Source organism: Coregonus clupeaformis, chromosome 21 (genome assembly GCF_020615455.1).
Source record: "Coregonus clupeaformis isolate EN_2021a chromosome 21, ASM2061545v1, whole genome shotgun sequence".
Taxonomy (NCBI): domain Eukaryota; kingdom Metazoa; phylum Chordata; class Actinopteri; order Salmoniformes; family Salmonidae; genus Coregonus; species Coregonus clupeaformis.
The window spans coordinates 49,897,153-49,918,063 of NC_059212.1; the positions used below are offsets into that span (position 1 = coordinate 49,897,153).

Below are 20,911 nucleotides of genomic sequence, written 5' to 3' on the forward strand. Positions count from 1 at the left end.
CACGACTCCACATTTCCCAACCTCTTCTCCACCCAACCTGAAACCACATATAGATCTGCGATCTTACTCCCAATGCACCCTAATCATAGTTGTCATCATCAGGACGAGGCTCAAACACCGCGGTCTTCACCGCACCTGCCACCGCAGTTAATTCATCCTCACACTTGTCACGTTCAATTTCCTTCTGTAGCTCTTCCAAAAGTCTGTGTGATCCACCACTCCATATTCACTCAAAACATGTTCCACTTTTCCCCTTTCATGTCCGCCTTCTCCTTCATCAGATCTTCCAGAAGGCTTGTGCATTCCCCCATTCTATATTTCCTTATGTAACACTTTTCAAAAAAAAAATTCACTGTCCCCCATCTTACCCTCACCTCATGGCCACTGGTTTATTTTGATCCCGTTTTCCTATTGCACACCCGTGCTATTATTTCACATGAACGCGCAGTTTATGGCCTCGATATAACCTTTTCCAGAGGTACTTGACCTTTTCTCCTCAACTCCAACCTTTGACTGCTGAAAAGCCCAAGATAATAATTTATTTTCAACTGTTTCAGGCTAGCATAATATACATTAAATCAAATTTAGCTCACAATATAGCCTCTTTTTAGCAGCTCCATATATTGTAAATCACAAGTTTAGCTAGCAAGGCAGCTTAGTGGTTAGGAGTGTTGGTCCAGTAACCGAAAGGTTGCTGGTTCAAATCCCCAAGCAGACTAGGTGAAAAAAAAGCCGACGTGCCCTTGAGCAAGGCACTTAACCCTAATTGCTTCAGGGTCGCCATCAATAATGGCTGATCCCTGGCTCTGACCCCACTCTCCAAACATGTACATGAGTGAAATAGGACAAATGTAAGCATCCACCTAATTATGTTACCAAGTATGCTGACCACTAAGCTATGGATGCTGACAGAAAACCTCTGGATTTATTAATATATTTGATTGACATCATGAAAACCAATCATAATGCGTGTACTTCGGTACGGGATCAAAATAAACCAATGGTAAACGCACTATAGAATGTGGGCGGGAGCTGGCAAAGCAGCTGGTGACCGCACTGTGTGTGCGGGGCAGTGCGGTTGATGGGGAGACAACAAGCAAGCATCATGAAGGCTTTGCTAAGCCTGGTTTGGGCATCTTTTCTCATAAAACAGGTGAGATGGTGTCATGTATATTCATTCATCTGTAAATCAAGTCGCATGTGGCCGATATAACGTTTAACAGTAGTTGTTGTATTTTGTTGTCGAGATAATTAACAATTAGCCTGCATGCTACATGACTGTTAGCTTGCGGAGAACACCAGGGCGCTGAGAATAGTCGTAGCAACAGCCAGGGCCCATCTGCAAGTAACATCCTCTGTACATCCTTCTGTAACATGACGTTGATCCTTTTTGATGTATCAAGGTGGTTTAAGATGAATTCCCAAATAGTCTTGACGCCTCTCATATCGTGTTCCCTGGTATTGTCAGTTTTGGAAATGTCTAGCTAAAGCTTGTGCATCAGTGTAAAGCCAACTAGCAGGTGGAAAGATTCAGTACTGCACTCTTTTTTTTATATAGAGTCAGTTGGCCAGTCTATGAAATATCTCAAGTTATTCTGGCCACCGTTACATCTCTGTCTGTTGCTCTCACCCCTCTTCGAGTCACTTAGGCTTGATCAATTATACATTTTCGTTCCCTCTTGCCAGGTTGTAGGGGAATATGGCATGGCCCATTTCAGTGACAAGGGCCAGGGCAAAGGAAAGGATTACTGCATCTTCTTCAACTCCCAGTGGGCTCGTCTACCTCGGGACCTCAACAAAGCAGTAAGTGGAGTAAACTAACTTATAAAACGACTGTTATTGTCACTTCTTGAGAGATGTCTGACAAAGATATGTGTGTGTGTGTGTGTGTCTCTCTGGCGGATACTCTTGAAATACGGCTGCCCTGAACAAGTTAATCAGAATGCTGATGTGTGGTGTGTGCGCATGATGAAACATTCAGAAAGGCCCCATTATTAACCTATCCTCCTTTATGTCTCCACTAGTCCCGTCTGGAGATCTATGACCTGACACCGTCGGTCCTGTGTTTCCCGTCAGACGTCCCCGATGGTGGCTTCCCCAATCGTATCCCCATGGTGATGCGGGGGAACTGCACCTTCTACGAGAAGGTCCGCCTGGCCCAGCTCAACGGAGCTAAAGGCCTGCTCATCGTCAGCAAAGACAGGCTGGTAAGAGTCAAACCATATCATTCATATCAAAGACAGGCTGGTAAGAGTCAAACCATATCATTCATATCAAAGACAGGCTGGTAAGAATCAAACCATATCATTCATATCAAAGACAACTTGACTCTTACCAGCCTATGTCCTATCATGTTAGCCTGGTGGTCCCAGACCTGTCTATGTGCTTTCACCATCTCGCCTGTTCCCTCTTACCTTCACTAATGCCGCTGGGCTCCCGAGTGGCGCAGCGGTCTAAGGCACTGCATCTCAGTGCTTGAGGCGTCACTACAGACCCCCTGGTTCGATTCCAGGCTGTATCACAACCGGCCGTGATTGGGAGTCCCATAGGGCGGCGCACAATTGGCCCAGCGTTTGGCTGGTGTAGGCTGTCATTGTAAATAAGAGTTTGTTCTTAACTGACTTGCCTAGTTAATAAAGGTAAAATAAATAAATAAATAAATAAAAAGAAAAAAGGCTTGGAAGGAAATAATCAGAATAGGAGCTTTGGAACACATAACCTGTCGTAAACAGGAGCAGGTGTTCTTAATGTTTTGTTCACTCAGTGTCTATAACCTGTCGTAAACAGGTTATAGACACTGAGTGGACAAAACATTAAGAACACCTGCTCTTTCACATTTACATTTTAGTCATTTAGCAGACGCTCTTATCCAGAGCGACTTACAGTTAGTGAACACATATTTTTTTTATACTGGCCCCCCGTGGGAATCGAACCCACAACCCTGGCGTTGCAAACGCCATGCTCTATCAACTGACCTACATCCCTGCCGGCCATTCCCTCCCCTACCCTGGACGACGCTGGGCCAATTGTGCGCCGCCCTTTCCATGACATAGACTGACCAGGTGAATCCAGGTGAAAGCTATGATCCCTTATTGATGTTACTTGTTAAATCCACTTCAATCAGTGTAGATGAAGGGGAGGAGACGGGTTAAAATAAGGATTTTTAAGCCTTGAGACATGGATTGTGTATGTGTGCCATTCAGAGGGTGAATGGGCAAGACAAAATATTTAAGTGTCTTTGAACAGGGTATGGTAGTAGGTGCCAGGCGCACCGGTTTGTGTCAAGAACTGCAACATTGCTGGGTTTTTCGCGCTCAACAGTTTCCCGTGTGTATCAAGAATGGTCCACCACCCAAAGGACATCCAGCCAACTTGAGACAACAGTGGGAAGCATTGGAGTCAACGTGGGCCAGCATCCTTGTGGAACGCTTTCGACACCTTGTAGAGTCGATGCCTCAACGAATTGAGGCTGTTCTGGGCACAGGAGGTTGGTGGCACCTTAATTGGGGAGGACGGGCTCGTGGCAATGGCTGGAGCGGAATAAGTGAAATAGTATCAAAGACATGGTTTCCATGTGTTTGATTCCATTTGCTCCGTTCCAGCCATTATTATGAGCCGTCCTCCCCTCAGCAGCCACCACTGGGACTGAGGGCAAACTCAATATTAGGAAGGTGTTCCTACTGTTTGATATACTCAGTGTAGGTCATCGTGTGTAGGATCTTAATTTGAGCCAGTTTGCTACAGCAGGAAAATAATCCTGCAGCAACAGGAAATGTGGATTATAATTAATGGCCATTTTTGTAGCGGTTGATAAATGTTTTATAAGTGAATATCAAGTCTGACATTTCTAAGTGGAAATTACAAACAGAAGCATTTTTAACCTCAAATGCACTACAGGTTTTACATTTCCTGCACTGTAGGAAAGTTATCCTGCAACAGCGTGATCAAATTCAGATCCTACAGCTTTAGTGTAAATAATAGATTGAATATATATTTTCTAAATACTTTCTGTACAGTCAGTATTTGCAGATTTTTTTAAATTTCTGTTTTTCCTATCACAGACCCCACCGGCAGGAAACAAGAGTCAGTATGAGGAGATTGACATCCCTGTGGCACTGCTCAGCTACACTGACATGCTGGACATCATTAAGGTGAGAGCAGAGGAGAGACCAACATCTAGGGTTATAAAAATTCCGGTAACTATCCCAAAATTCCCAGCCTTTTCTGAAATCCCTGTTGGAAGATTATCGGGAAAAAAAGTATGAATAAGCAGGAATTCCAGAATCCTCCAAGAGGATTTCTGGACTACCTGAGAGTTTGGGAAAAGTTACTGGAATTTGGCAACTCTTGAACACCGTTCAGTAGGACAAATGATACGCTGTGGAACATTCAGATATAACTATATCATACAAAACAGAGATGCCTCTGACGTGTAGAGTAAGGATTGATTATGACTAAGGAATCATGTCAGCTCTTCTATCCGTGTCAGGGCCGTGTAGAAATGGTGTGGTGTGGAATCAAGTGCAGAAGCAGATAGATAGTCCAATAATCTTTACTGGAAAATGCGAGGCAATAATCCAAAACCAGCCAGAGGCAAAACGCACACAGGCGTAAAATACAAGCGCGCATAAACAGGCGCGCAAAACTCTTCTCAACCGAGAAGTAAACAATATAGTAGTGGCGTACCAAACACAGGTACGAAACGACACCTAACACGAAACAATTACACACAACACTACACTAACAACAAGGAAACTAAATAGGGTGCTTAATTAGACATAACACAAGACAGGTGTGGCTAACAGACAAAACTAATCAAACAGAAAACATAGAGCGGTGGCAGCTAGTACTCCGGAGACGACGACCGGCGAAACCTGCCCGAACAAGGAGGAGGAGCTGCCTCGGCCCGAAACCGTGACAGTACCCCCCCCTTGACGCGCGGCTCCAGCCGTGCGCCGACTCCGGCCTCGGGGACGCCCAGGAGGGCGCGGCGCCGGGCGCGTAGGATGACCACGATGGAACTCGGTCATCAGGGACGGATCCAGAATATCCCTCCTCGGCACCCAGCACCGCTCCTCCGGACCGTACCCCTCCCACTCCACGAGATATTGGAGACCCCCCATCCGGCGTCTGGAATCCAGGATGGTCCGAACAGTGTACGCCGGAGCCCCTCGATCTCCAACGGGGCGGAGGAGTCTCCTCAATCTCGAAGTCCTGGAGTGGACCAGCTACCACCGGCCTGAGGAGAGACACATGGAATGAGGGGTTAATATTCTTGTAATCAATAGGTAGTTCTAACCTGTAACACACCTCATTCAATCTCCTCAGGACTTTAAAAGGCCCCACAAACCGCCGACCCAGCTTCCGGCAGGGCAGGCGGAGGGGTAGGTTTCTGGTTGAGAGCCAGACTCGATCTCCAGGTGCGTACACTGGCCCCTCGCTGCGGCGTAGGTCGGCGCTCGTCTTTTGTCGACGTATGGCACGCTGCAGATGGACGTGAGCAGCGTTCCACGTCTCCTCCGAGCGCCTTACCCACTCATCCACAGCGGGGGCCTCGATCTGGCTCTCATGCCACGGTGCCAGAACCGGCTGATACCCTAAGACACACTGAAAAGGGGTTAGTCTAGTGGAGGAGTGGCGGAGAGAGTTCTGTGCCATCTCGGCCCAGGGCACATATCTCGCCCACTCCTCCGGCCGGTCCTGACAATATGACCTCAGAAACCTACCCACATCCTGGTTGACTCTTTCTACCTGCCCATTGCTCTCCGGGTGGTAACCCGAGGTAAGGCTCACCGAGACCCCCAAACGTTCCATAAATGCTCTCCAGACTCTGGAGGTAAACTGGGGGCCTCGATCAGACACTATATCCTCGGGTACCCGTAATGCCGGAAGACGTGAGTAAATAGAGCCTCAGCGGTCTGTAGGGCAGTAGGAAGACCCGGCATGGGAAGGAGACGACAGGCCTTAGAGAACCGATCCACAACGACCAGGATGGTGGTATTCCCCTGAGAGGAGGGAAGATCGGTAACAAAATCCACCGATAGATGAGACCAGGGTCGCTGTGGAACGGGCAGGGGCTGTAATTTACCCCTGGGCAAATGTCTGGGTGCCTTACACTGGGCACATATTGAGCAGGAGGAGACATAAACCCTCACATCCCTGGCTAATGTTGGCCACCAGTACTTCATACTAAGGCAGTGCACCGTCCGGCCAATACCCGGATGTCCAGAGGAGGGAGACGTGTGAGCCCAATAAATCAACCGATCCCGGACCTCGAGCGGACGTACGTCCGACCCACCGGACACTGTGGAGGACTAGGGTCGGTACGTAACGCCCGCTCGATCTCCGCATCGACCTCCCACACCACCGGTGCCACCAGACACGACTCCGGTAGTATGGGAATGGACTCCACGCACCTCTCCTCCACGCGTCGTACCGGCGGGACAGAGCATCTGCCTTCCCGTTCTGGGACCCAGGGATGTAAGTGATCTTAAACACAAACCGGGCGAGAAACATAGTCCATCGAGCCTGGCGAGGATTTAGTCTCCTAGCTGCCCGAATATATTCCAGGTTACGGTGATCGGTCAGAATAAGGAAAGGGTGCTGAGCCCCCTCAAGCCAATGCCTCCACACCTTTAGGGCCTGGACTACGGCTAACAGCTCCCTGTCCCCCTACGTCATAATTCCGCTCCGCCGGACTGAGCTTCTTAGAATAAAAAGCACAGGGGCGGAGCTTAGGTGGTGTACCCGAGCGTTGAGATAGAACGGCCCCAATACCGGCCTCGGACGCGTCTACCTCAACTTGAAACGGTAAAGTGGGATCCGGGTGCGCCAACACCGGAGCCGAGGTAAACAGGTCCTTCAGTCTCCCAAAAGCCCTGTCCGCCTCAGCCGACCACTGCAAGCGCACCGGACCCCCCTTCAGAAGAGACGTGATGGGAGCTGCCACCTGACCAAAACCCCGGATAAACCTCCGGTAGTAATTCGCAAACCCCAAAAACCGCTGCACCTCTTTAACTGTCGTTGGGGTTTGCCAATTACGCACGGCGGACACTCGGTCCACCTCCATTCTCACCCCTGACGCAGACAACTGGTAACCCAAAAAGGAAACTGACTCCTGAAAGAACAGACATTTCTCAGCCTTGACATATAGGTCATGCTCCAACAGTCTCCTCAATACCCTGCGCACCAGGGCTACATGCTCGGCCCGAGTAGGGCTGTACACAAGAATATCATCAATGTACACCACCACTCCCTGCGCCTGCATGTCCCGGAAAATTTCATCTACAAATGATTGGAAGACTGATGGAGCATTCATTAACCCATATGGCATGACCAGATACTCGTAATGGCCGGAAGTAGTACTAAATGCTGTCTTCCACTCATCGCCCTCCCTAATGCGCACCAAATTATATGCGCTCCTGAGGTCCAATTTTGTGAAGAACCGTGCCCCGTGCAATGACTCCGTCATAGTCCCAATCAGCGGGAGTGGATAACTATATTTAACAGTCACCTGATTGAGACCGCGGTAGTCAATATACGGACGCAGACCTCCATCCTTCTTCTTCACAAAAAAGAAGCTCGAGGACGCGGGAGAAGTAGAGGTCCGTATGTATCCCTGTCTCAGAGACTCGGCAATGTACGTCTCCATTGCTTTTTTCTCCTCCTTTGACAAAGGATACACATGGCTCCGCGGGAGCGCTGCTCCTGTCTGGAGGTCTATCGCACAATCCCCCTGTCTATGAGGTGGCAACCTTGCCGCTCGGGTCTTACTAAACACGAGTGCCAAATCCTCATACTCAGGAGGAATGTGCAGTGCTGGCATCTGGTTCGGACTCTCCACCGAGGTCGCCCCTACGGAAACACCCAGACAAAACCCCTCACACTGAGCAGACCACCCTTGAAGAGCCTTCTCTCGCCACGAAATAGTAGGATCATGGGTGGTCAACCAGGGAAGCCCCAGTACCACCGGATACGCAGGAGAGTCAATCAGAGAGTTGAATCGTCTCCTCATGACCCCCCTGCGTCATCATCCTAAGTGGCGCTGTGAGCTCCCCAATCCACCCAGATCCTAACGGACGACTATCTAAAGCATGTACGGGGAAAGGCTTATCGACTGGAAGGAGGGGAATCCCTAACTTAACACAAAATTTGCGATCTATAAAATTCCCAGCTGCGCCTGAATCGACTAGCGCCTTATGCTGGGAACGAGGTGCAACCTGTGGAAAACAAACAGGCAATGTAAAGTGGACGACAGAAAGCTCTGGGTAAGTAGGGCGCCTACTCACCTGGGTGGACTCCCCACTGTATGGCCTGCCATCTCCCTCCTCAGGGAACCCTCCCCAGCACCTAGCCAGCGGTGTGCCCTCCGCGGCCACACCTGGTACAGGAGACTGCTCCCCTCGGGTTCCTTCCTCTTTTCGTTCTAGCGCCAGCCCCTCCGAGCTCCATCGGACTCGGCTCGGAGGTGCTGGAGGGTGGAATGGGAGGCCCCCATCTGGGACGCCCGCGGGTCGTGAGTAGGTTGTCCAGACGAATAGCCATGTCCACAAGCTGGTCAAAAGTTAAAGTAGCGTCCCTACACGCTAACTCCCTGTGGACGTCCTCCCTAAGGCTACACCTAAAATGGTCTATGAGGGCCCTCTCATTCCACCCCGCGTCAGCCGCTAGAGTCCGGAACTCCAGTGCGAATTCTTGAGCGCTCCTCATCCCCTGTCGGAGGTGGAATAGACGTTCCCCCGCCGCTCTTCCCTCTGGTGGATGGTCAAAGACCGCACGAAAGCGGCGGGAAAACTCCGCATAGGTGACTGTGGCGGAGTCTATTCCCCTCCATTCGGCGTTGGCCCACTCCAACGCCTTGCCGGTGAGACAGGAGATGAGGGCGGAAACGCTCTCGTATCCCGAAGGGCGCCGGGTGTATGGTGGCCAGGTAGAGCTCCACTTGCAAAAGGAAACCCTGACACCCGGCAGCGGAGCCGTCGTACGCCCTCGGGAGCGAGAGCCGAATCCCACTGGGTTCCGGTAGATGAGTTGGCAGGTTCTCTGGTGGTGATGGAGCGACCGGTGGGGCTGTGGGGACACCGCTGATCTCCCAGCGCCGAAGAGTGTCCATGACGCCCTCCAACGCGTGCCCGATCCGATTGATGCGATGTTCCTGTCCCTGGAGACGCTCCTCCACGCTGTCGACTTGTGCTCCTACTGATTCCATCGAAGTGGTGTGTAATTCTGTCAGGGCCGTGTAGAAATGGTGTGGTGTGGAATCAAGTGCAGAAGCAGATAGATAGTCCAATAATCTTTACTGGAAAATGCGAGGCAATAATCCAAAACCAGCCAGAGGCAAAACGCACACAGGCGTAAAATACAAGCGCGCATAAACAGGCGCGCAAAACTCTTCTCAACCGAGAAGTAAACAATATAGTAGTGGCGTACCAAACACAGGTACGAAACGACACCTAACACGAAACAATTACACACAACACTACACTAACAACAAGGAAACTAAATAGGGTGCTTAATTAGACATAACACAAGACAGGTGTGGCTAACAGACAAAACTAATCAAACAGAAAACATAGAGCGGTGGCAGCTAGTACTCCGGAGACGACGACCGGCGAAACCTGCCCGAACAAGGAGGAGGAGCTGCCTCGGCCGAAACCGTGACAATCCGGAACGCGCCCCCATGTGTTTAGATAGAGATATATCATAAAGAACAAACATGCCTCTCTGACATGTAGAGTAAGCATTGAGGCTAAAGGAATCATGTCAGCTGCTCTATTCATTACATTTCTATCTGCCACCCTCCTGAACGCGACCCTGTTCAAACAAACTTGATGTTTGTAACGTGACTAACAAAGATCAACAAATCAATTAATTTGTCAATTTACCCAAATGCTGTGTTTCCTGTCCCCTGCAGACCTTTGGGCAGGGCAGAGAGGTGGCCATGTATGCGCCCAAGGAGCCCGTCCTGGACTACAACATGGTCATCATCTTCCTCATGGCTGTGGGGACAGTGGCCATCGGAGGATACTGGGCTGGCAGCAAGGACATCAAGAAGTAAGTCTGGTGGTGGGGGTAGTAGTAGTAGTGGTGGTGGTGGTAATAGTAGTGATGGTGGTGGTGGTAGTGATCGTGGTAGTAGTAGTAGTGGTGGTGGTAGTAGTAGTGATGGTGGTAGTAGTAGTGGTGGTAGTAGTGGTGATGGTGGTAGTGGTGGTGGTGGTAGTAGTAGTGGTAGTGGTGATGGTGGTAATAGTGATGGTGGTAGTAGTAGTAGTGATGGTGGTAGTAGTAGTGATGGTGGTAGTAGTGATAGTGGTGGTGGTGGTAGTAGTAGTGATGGTGGTGATGGTGGTGGTAGTAGTAGTAGTGATGGTGGTAGTAGTGATAGTGGTAGTGGTGGTGGTATTGGTGATGATGGTGGTAGTAGTAGTAGTGATGGTGGTGGTAGTAGTAGTAGTGATGGTGGTAGTGTTGGTGATGGTAGTAGTGGTGGTGGTAGTAGTGATGGTGGTAGTAGTGGTGGTGGTGGTGGTAGTAGTAGTAGTGTTGGTGGTAGTAGTAGTGGTGGTGGCAGTGATGGTGATGGTGGTAGTGGTGATGGTGGTAGTAGTAGTAGTGTTGGGGTGGTAGTAGTGGTGGTGGCAGTGATGGTGTTGATGGTGGTGGTGGTGGTGGTAGTAGTAGTGGTGGTGGTAGTGGTGATGATGGTGGTAGTAGTGATGGTGGTAGTGGTGGTGGTTGTAGTAGTGTTGGTGGTAGTAGTAGTGGTGGTGGTGGTGATGGTGGTGGTGGTGGTAGTAGTAGTAGTGATGGTGGTAGTAGTAGTGGTGGTGGTGGTGATGGTGGTGGTGGTGGTAGTAGTAGTAGTGATGGTGGTAGTAGTAGTGGTGATAGTAGTGTTGGTGGTAGTAGTAGTGGTGGTGGCAGTGATGGTGGTGATGGTGGTAGTAGTGTTGGTGGTAGTAGTAGTAGTGTTGGTGGTAGTAGTAGTGGTGGTGGTGGTGATGGTGGTGGTGGTGGTGGTAGTAGTAGTAGTGATGGTGGTAGTAGTAGTGGTGATAGTAGTGTTGGTGGTAGTAGTAGTGGTGGTGGCAGTGATGGTGGTAGTGGTGATGGTGGTAGTAGTAGTAGTGATGGTGGTAGTAGTGATAGTGGTAGTGGTGGTGGTAGTAGTGATGGTGGTAGTGTTGGTGGTAGTAGTAGTGGTGATGGTAGTAGTGGTGATGGTGGTAGTGGTGATGGTGGTGATGGTGGTAGTAGTGATGGTGGTGGTGGTAGTAGTAGTAGTGTTGGTGGTAGTAGTAGTGTGTGACAGTGATGTGTGTGTGTTTGGTGGTAGTAGTAGTAGTGTTGGTGGTAGTAGTGTTGGTGGTAGTAGTAGTGGTGGTGGCAGTGATGGTGGTGATGGTGATGGTGGTAGTGGTAGTAGTAGTAGTGATGTGGTGGTGGTGGTAGTAGTAGAGATAGTGGTAGTGGTGATGGTGGTAGTAGTAATAGTGATGGTGATGGTGGTGGTGGTGGTAGTAGTAGTGATGGTGGTAGTGGTGGTGGTGGTAGTAGTAGTGATGGTGGTGGTGGTAGTAGTGGTGGTGGTGGTGGTAGTAGTGGTGATGGTGGTGGTGGTAGTAGCAAGGACATCAAGAAGTAAGTCTGACAGACAGTAAAAAGTAGTCCCTCACAAAAGGACACCTCACTTTTTTGTTTTGTTGGTAGGACAGAGGTAGACACGAAAGATGGAGAGAGTTTGCTGAAATGGCATGGGGCCAGATTTGAATCCACGCTGCAGCGGTATATGTGATCCGGAGGCAACGGCTTAGACTGCTAGACCACCCTTAGGCCACTCCAACAGACAGCTGTGGATAGCAGCGTGGTCGGAGACTACAAGGAAAGCTAGTGTGAGAGGGCGAGGCTTGCTAGGCCACATAGTAGTGGCTTAATTTAGGCCGTGGTTAAATTATCAAGGGTTATCATCTCTGGGGAAAAGAGAGTGAGTGAGAGAGTGCTGTGGGCAGGGTGGAGAGAGAGGTAGAGTGAAGTTGCCTCTAGTCTAGATACTGAGCAGAGGTCAGTTCGGCGGGGGCTGGGCGATATGGCCAAAATATCATATCACAATATTTTTTTATGGTATTTGAGGTTTTTGAATAATACAAGTTCTAAATATGCTTTATGAGTAGCGCATGACCCTAGGGTGGCAACACATACATTTTAAGTGTTTTTAATGGGGCTTTGTCCATATAGTTTGTCCAAATACTTATTTCCCTCATTTAAAATGCAAATCAATTAATAACATTTTTGACATGCGTTTTTCTGGATTTTGTTGTTGTTATTCTGTCTCTCACTGTTCAAATAAACCTACCATTAAAATTATAGACTGATCATTTCTTTGTCAGTGGGCAAATGTACAAAATCAGCAGGGGATCAAATACTTTTTTCCCTCACTGTACATGTAGGTAGAGTTGCTAAGAAAAGATAAACCAGCTGTTTGCAGACAGTAAGATACACAAACGAATAGTGTAATTATAGAACGCTTGTGGATTTATATTAAGAAGCAAAGTGGAAAGCTGCATCGTTGTCACCAACATGCAGACTGTCACTGCGAGTGGTTGTTGTGACTTTTGATAGCCAATAACCACGTTTCCTTCCACAGTTTTTATGCTAGTAAAGTCATACCGACAGATAATTTGTTCGTTCAACGTGGTGCAATCTTTTTGTGTCTGTAAAATTAATTATGTGAGAAATGGCGGTGGAAACGCCTTGATGCGCAAATATTGATATAATAACCATAATATCGAAGTAAACTTAGTCACGCGATGATATGGTGTGTGGTCCTCCCGCTGCGAGTCAGGAAACCATGCAGTTTTATTAGGCTACAGATGAAATAACTTCTGATGAACTTCACAGGGTGATGAAAGTACACAGTGATCTTGATGCTCCTTTCCATGAAATATAAAGGGTCTGAGTGACATGATGATCGATGCTTGACTGCCGTTTGACAAATACAAATATTCTTGCTCCTATCCATAATAGTCTCATCGGGTAGACTAGCCTACCCGCACTGTATCTGTGAGCGTTTGGCTTGGGGCTAGAGCGCACGTGCCAAAACCAGAGTAGGCACATTTGCCATTTAACGCAACTGTTTTTGTCACAAAACTATCGGTAGAGTGGAAAATACGATGTAAACACATTGAACTTTCGATTTTTATTCGGTACATGAAAAGTTAAGTGAAAAAGTACATTTTGTGTGCACCAGGGGTCAGAGGTTCCCAAACTTTTTAACTCGGGCCCCCCTTCCAGTATTGTGCACCACATCTATTTCAAATCAAATCAAATGTTATTGGTCACATGCGCCGAATACAACAGGTGCAGACATTACAGTGAAATGCGTACTTACAAGCCCTTAACCAACAGTGCATTTATTTTTAACAAAAAAAGTAAAAATAAAACAACAACAAAAAAAGTGTTGAGGAAAAAAAAGAGCAGAAGTAAAATAAAATAACAGTAGGGAGGCTGTATATACAGGGGGGTACCGGTGCAGAGTCAATGTGCGGGGGCACCGGCTAGTTGAGGTATGGGCACAAGCACTGTTGATGACACACACTGTTCACACCCCTCTGTATATAGAGAATTTAGCAGGTTTAAAGCTTATTTCCTGCAATTCTACACATTTGGTCATGTCTAATGTGTATTCATGTGATATTTGAGTGACTCAAACATTACAACAAAATCTATGGGCTACAAAACGTTAGCTGACATGGTCTAGTTGATGTGGACATTTCTGACAAGTTATAAATATCTCTCTAAGGTATGCAATGACTGACACGATGAGGAAAACCGATGATGCACTACACAATTTCGAAATTGCACCTTGTGCGTTCTACTATTACAACTTTCAAGAGTAAGTTGGGTAGTGCATCATCAGCCTGCCGACCCCTAGCGCACCGCCTGCCGACCCCTCGCGCACCGCCTGCCGACCCCTCGCGACCCCTAGCGCCCCGCCTGCCGATCCCTAGCGCCCCACCTGCCGACCCCTAGCGCCCCACCTGCCGACCCCTAGCGCCCCACCTGCCGACCCCTCGCGCCCTACAGTTTGGGAACAACTGCACTACGTCGTCACGCACTGATTTTTATCCACAAGAAGTCCGTTTGGTGGAAACACACCACTGGTGGGAAAATATGCATATATTTTTTAATGCGGATTTTAGAATATTCGCATGAAAATCTGTCGCCATGGACACCTAGCAACTGAGGTATAAAGGAAGGTTGTAGCGCAAAAACTGCTCTTCTTGAGTGACAGGAGGTGGGGCTTGGTGTGTGTGGAAGAGAGAGGGAGAGTGAGTGAAGAATCAAATGGAGTAAACTATAAAAACAGACATTATTACACACAGCGGAGAAGCGTTATACAAGGTAAATTAAAAACCAAAACTGGTCCGTGCATCAAACCGGTCCACCCCGGTTTACCCTCCCCCTGTCAGTAACAGACCCCTCTCCATCCTGAAGCAACTTGTCTTTACCCTTCATAAACAAACAGGAAAACGCTCATCCAGAGGTGGCGCTCCTAGTGGCCGGGGACTTTAATGCAGGGAAACTTAAATCCGTTTTACCTCATTTCTACCAGCCTGTTAAATGTGCAACCAGAGGGGGAAAAACTCTAGACCACATTTACTCCACACACAGAGACGCTACAAAGCTCTCCCTCGCCCTCCATTTGGCAAATCTGACCATAATTCTAAATTCCTGATTCCTGCTTACAAGCCAAAACTAAAGCAGGAAGCACCAGTGACTCGGTCAATAAAAAAGTGGTCAGATGAAGCAGATGCTAAGCTACAGGACTGTTTTGCTAGCACAGACTGGAACATGTTCCGGGATTCTTCCGATGGCATTGAGGAGTACACCACATCAGTCAATGGCTTCATCAATAAGTGCATCGATGACGTCGTCCCCACAGTGACTGTACGTACATACCCCAACCAGAAGCCATGGATTACAGGCAACATCCGCACTGAGCTAAAGAGTAGAGGTGCCGCTTTCAAGGAGTGGGACTCTAACCTGGAAGCTTATAAGATATCCCGCAATGCCCTCCGACGAACCATCAAACAGGCAAAGCGTCAATACAGGATTAAGATGTAATCATACTACACCGGCTCCGACACTCGTCGGATGTGGCAGGGCTTGCAAACTATTACAGACTACAAAGGGAAGCACAGCCGCGAGCTGCCCAGTGACACAAGCCTACCAGACGAGCTAAATTACTTCTATGCTCGCTTCGAGGCAAGTAACACTGAAACATGCATGAGAGCATCAGCTGTTCCGGACGACTGTGTGATCACGCTCACCGTAGCCGATGTGAGTAAGACCTTTAAACAGGTCAATATTCACAAGGCCACAGGGCCAGACGGATTACCAGGACGTGTACTCCGAGCATGCACTGACCAACTGGCAAGTGTCTTCACTGACATTTCAACCTCTCCCTGTCTGAGTCTGTAATACCAACATGTTTCAAGCAGATCACCATAGTCCCTGTACCCAAGAACACTAAGGTAACCTGCCTAAATGACTACCGACCCGTAGCACTAACATCTGTAGCCATGAAGTGCTTTGAAAGGCTGGTCATGGCACACATCAACACCATTATCCCAGAAACCCTAGACCCACTCCAATTTGCTCAGCATTCAACACCATAGTGCCCTCAAAGCTCATCACTAAGCTAAGGACCCTGGGACTAAACTGGATCCTGGACTTCCTGACGGGCCGCCCCCAGGTGGTTAGGGTAGGTAACAACACCTCCGCCACGCTGATCCTCAGCACGGGGGCCCCTCAGGGGTGCGTGCTCAGTTCCCTCCTGTACTCCCTGTTCACTCATGACTGCATGGCCAGGCACGACTCCAACACCATCATTAAGTTTGCCGATGACACAACAGTGGTAGGCCTGATCACCGACAACGACTAGACAGCCTATAGGGAGGAGGTCAGAGACCTGGCCGTGTGGTGCCAGGATAACAACCTCTCCCTCAACGTGATCAAGACAAAGGAGATGATCGTGGACTACAGGAAAAAGAAGAGGACCGAGCACGTCCCCATTCTCATCGACGGGGCTGTAGTGGAGCAGGTTGAGAGCTTCAAGTTCCTTGGTGTCCACATCACCAACAAACTAACATGGTCCAAGCACACCAAGACAGTCGTGAAGAGGACACGACAAAACCTATTCCCCCTAAGGAGACTGAAAAGATTTGGCATGGGTCCTCAACTCCTCAAAAGGTTCTACAGCTGCACCATCGAGAGCATCCTGACTGATTGCATCACTGCCTGGTATGGCAACTGCTCGGCCTCCAACCGAAAGGCACTACAGAGGGTAGTGCGTACTGCCCAGTACATCACTGGGGCCAAGCTTCCTGCCATCCAGGACCTCTATACGAGGCGGTGGCAGAGGAAGGTCCTAAAAATTGTGAAAGACTCCAGCCAGCCTAGTCATAGACTGTTCTCTCTGCTACCGCACGGCAAGTGGTACCGGAGCGCCAAGTCTAGGTCCAAAAGGCTTCTTAACAGCTTCTACCCCCAAGCCATAAGACTCCTGAACATCTAATCAAATGACCACCCAGACTATTTGCAATGCCCCCCCTCTTTTACGCTGCTGCTACTCTCTGTTTATTATCTACGCATAGTCAATTTAATAACTCTACCTACATGTACATATTACCTCGACTAACCTGTGTCCCTGCACATTGACTCGGTACCGGTACCGGTACCCCCTCTATATAGCCTCTCTACTGTTATTTCACATTGACTCAGTACCGGTACCCACCTGTATATAGCCTCGTTACTGTTCTTTATACTGCTGCTCTATAATTATTTGTTACTTTTATTTCGTATTATTTTATATAGTATTTTTTTGTGATTTTTTTGTTGTTGTTGGTATTCTTTCTTAAAACTGCATTGTTGGTTAACGGCTTTTAAGTAAGCATTTCACTGTAAGGACTGCACCTGTTGTATTCGGCGCATGTGACAAATAAAGCTTCCCCCAGGATTTGAGGAGGGTATTAGAGCTAATTTTAAATCAGTGCTTAGGGACTGGGTCAACTTCTTCGTGGGGGAGCTTTAGCTGTAGGATGAAGGGTGAAGACAAGTTGCTTCAGGATGGAGAGGGGTCTGTTACTGACAGGGGGAGGGTAAAACGGGGTGGACCGGTTTGATGCACGGACCAGTTTTGGTTTTTAATTTACCTTGTATAACGCTTCTCCGCTGTGTGTAATAATGTCTGTTTTTATAGTTTACTCCATTTGATTCTTCACTCACTCTCCCTCTCTCTTCCACACATACCAAGCCACACCTCCTGTCACTCAAGAAGAGCAGTTTTTGCGCTACAACCTTCCTTTATACCTCAGTTGCTAGGTGTCCATGGCGACAGATTTTCAGGGTCTGTTACTGACGATAGTCCCCAGGGGCGTCCCTCCTCCCTCCTGTGTCCCTCCTCCCTCACGTGTCCCTGTGGTGTCCCTCTGTCTGCAGGCGCTACCTGAAGCACAAGCGTGACGACAGCGCGGAGAAGCAGGACGAGGAGACGGTGGATGTGACGCCCATCATGATCTCTGTGTTCGTGGTCATGTGCTGCTCGATGCTGGTACTGCTCTACTTCTTCTACGACCACCTAGGTACGTACCTGGGTATACACCTGTACCCATCTCTACCTGTCTCTTATCTAGTCTACGACCTCCTGGGTATACACCTGTACCCATCTCTACCTGTCTCTTATCTAGTCTACGACCTCCTGGGTATACACCTGTACCCATCTCTACCTGTCTCTTATCTAGTCTACGACCTCCTGGGTATACACCTGTACCCATCTCTACCTGTCTCTTAATCTAGTCTACGACCTCCTGGGTATACACCTGTACCCATCTCTACCTGTCTCTTATCTAGTCTACGACCTCCTGGGTATACACCTGTACCCATCTCTACCTGTCTCTTAATCTAGTCTACGACCACCTGGGTATACACCTGTACCCATCTCTACCTGTCTCTTATCTAGTCTACGACCACCTGGGTATACACCTGTCTCCCCACCTTAACCTGTCTCTGCCTTTCTCTCTGGTTTACATTCACTTCTCTCTGTCTGTGTAGTGTCTGTGTAGTGTATATGATCATTGTTATATTCTATCCTCTGTCTGTGTAGTGTATATGATCATTGTTATATTCTATCCTCTGTCTGTGTAGTGTATATGATCATTGTTATATTCTATCCTCTGTCTGTGTAGTGTATATGATCATTGGGATATTCTGCCTGGCCTCGTCTGTTGGCCTGTACAGCTGTCTCTGGCCCTTCGTTAGGAGACTCCCCTTCGGGAAGTGCAGGTGAGAGACTTACCATCAACCTAACAAAGATCTGTTCATAATCACCAGGAAGTAGTCCACCATCAACCTAACAAAGACCTGTTCATAATCACCAGGAAGTAAGATCTGTTCATAATCACCAGGAAGTAAGATCTGTTCATAATCACCAGGAAGTAGTCCACCATCAACCTAACAAAGACCTGTTCATAATCACCAGGAAGTAAGATCTGTTCATAATCACCAGGAAGTAAGATATGTTCATAATCACCAGGAAGTAGTCCACAATCAACCAATAACTCTCCATCTATTTCTTTCTTTTTTTTACTTTTTCAACTTCTTCCTGTGTGTGTGTTTATGTGTGTAGGATCCCAGAGAACAACCTGCCTTACTGCCACAAGAGGCCTCAGGTCCGCATGCTGCTGTTGTCAGCCTTCTGCATCGGAGTCAGCGTTACCTGGGGCGTGTTCCGCAACCAAGATCAGTGAGTACTAACTAGGGTGACAAAATTCAAAAATTTTCGGAAAGTAACTTCTCCAAAATTCCCAGGTTTTCCAGAAATTCCAGTTAGAGGATTCCCGGATTTCCTGCTTATTCCTTCCTGATTCCTGGACTCTTCCAACCGTCTTACTGGTTAGCTACGCTAGAGGGAGGAGTAATGTTGCCTGAGACCTGGAGACTTAGCCTTAAGCACCTAGAGCTAATGAATGCCTAGGCTTCAGGTTTCAGCTCCATGGGCTAACATAGTCTTCTTGAGGCATTTGTTTGTGTTGTGTTGAGGTGTGAGTGTGTTTACCCCTGTGTGTGTGGCAGGCTAACTGTTATTCCTGCCATCTGCTGTGTCCTCTCCTAGGTGGGCGTGGGTGTTACAGGATGCCCTGGGCATAGCCTTCTGTCTCTACATGCTCAAGACTATCAGACTGCCCACGTTTAAGGTTCGTACACCAGTATAGAGATTCTATAATTCTGTAGTCTATATGATTCTATATGGTATTCTGTGGATACACTAGCATAGCATAACAGGGCGGCAGGTAGCCAAGCGGTGGGCCAGCAACCGAAATGTCGCTAGTTCGAATCCCAGAGGTGACAAGGTAGTACAAATCTGTCTGTGCCCTTGAGCAAGGCACTTATCCCTAATCGCTCCAGGATCGCCGTTGATAATGGCAGTTCCTGGCTGTGACCCCACTCTCAGAGGGTGTCTCAGGGGGAGTTGGGATATGCAAAAAAAGGAACACATTTCCAATTCACACAAATATGAATACACACTTGTTCATGTGTGAAACAGGACAAATATAGGCACCAACCAAATGATGATTATAATGTACTGACCATAGAAGTAGAATCACTAGAATGGGAATATCCCATTCAAGTCAATGGGCCTGTCATGGATGGACTGGCGGCCATTTTAAAAGTGGTACTGACCACATTAGTAACTAACTAGGGCCAGGAGTTGTACTGATGATCATGCATGTGTGTTAATGACCAGGAGTTTTTCCCCGACCCTATGACAAGCAGTGATCTGTGTATCTAACCCCATTGAACAACATCCATAGGCAGGAAAGGTCGTATTAATATATTCTTCTTCTTCCATGTCTTCTGCTCCAGGCCTGCACCATGCTGCTGGTGACCCTGTTTGTCTACGATGTTTTCTTTGTATTTATTACTCCTCTCTTTACCAAGGTACGTCACAGTGGAGCCCCTCATTTAAATAGGAAATATTTATACATTTTAATTCTAAAGCGCCTTTTGTTACAGGACAAGTTTCTGATATTTTTACCAATTATTGGCAAAAAGCTGATCTGATTGGTCAAAAGACCAATTAGTGGAAAAATATCTGACTTAGGCGGTGCTATACAGGCGGTGCTATACAGTGCATTCAGAAAGTATTCACACCCCTTGAAATTTTTCCACATTTTGTTGTTACAAGGTGGGATATATATATATATATAAACTCAACAAAAAAAGAAACGTCCCGTTTTCAGGACCCTGTCTTTCAAAGATAATTCGTAAAATTCCAAATAACTTCACAGATCTTCATTGTAAAGGGTTTAAACACTGTTTCCCAGGCTTGTTCAATGAACCATAAACAATTAATGAACATGCACCTGTGGAACGGTCGTTAAGACACTAACAGCTTACAGACGGTAGGCAATTAAGGTCACAGTTATGAAAACCTAGGACACTAACATCTTTGTGAACGTGCCTTAGGCATGCTGCAAGGAGGCATGAGGACTGCAGATGTGGCCAGGGCAATAAATTGCAATGTCCGTACTGTGAGACGCCTAAGACAGCGCTACAGGGAGACCGGACGGACTGCTGATCATCCTCGCAGTGGCAGACCACGTGTAACAACACCTGCACAGGATCGGTTCATCCAAACATCACACCTGCGGGACAGGTACAGGATGGCAACAACAACTGCCCGAGTTACACCAGGAATGCACAATCCCTCCATCAGTGCTCAGACTGTCCACAATAGGCTGAGAGAGGCTGGACTGAGGGCTTGTAGGCTAGACATCACCGGCAACAACGTCGCCTATGGGCACAAACCCACCGTCGCTGGACCTGACAGGACTGGCAAAAAATGCTC

The 20,911-nt window shown here is 48.0% G+C and overlaps 1 protein-coding gene across 2 annotated transcripts in view; it reads left to right on the top strand.

Moving 5' to 3' along the window:
* Nucleotides 1–1,057: 1,057 nt before the first annotated feature.
* Nucleotides 1,058–20,911, top strand: part of LOC121535409 (signal peptide peptidase-like 2B) — a 28,353-nt gene continuing 8,499 nt past the window's right edge. For both annotated transcript variants that reach the window (XR_005994738.2, XM_041842449.2), the window contains exons 1-10: nt 1,058–1,153; nt 1,687–1,803; nt 2,025–2,207; nt 4,062–4,151; nt 9,914–10,053; nt 17,503–17,645; nt 18,249–18,345; nt 18,689–18,805; nt 19,175–19,256; nt 19,927–20,001. Coding sequence is in view for 1 of the 2 variants with exons in the window: in XM_041842449.2 (XP_041698383.1) it covers nt 1,082–1,153; nt 1,687–1,803; nt 2,025–2,207; nt 4,062–4,151; nt 9,914–10,053; nt 17,503–17,645; nt 18,249–18,345; nt 18,689–18,805; nt 19,175–19,256; nt 19,927–20,001 (1,116 nt within the window). In the remaining variant the exon portion in view is untranslated. The remainder of the gene's footprint in view (nt 1,154–1,686; nt 1,804–2,024; nt 2,208–4,061; nt 4,152–9,913; nt 10,054–17,502; nt 17,646–18,248; nt 18,346–18,688; nt 18,806–19,174; nt 19,257–19,926; nt 20,002–20,911) is intronic.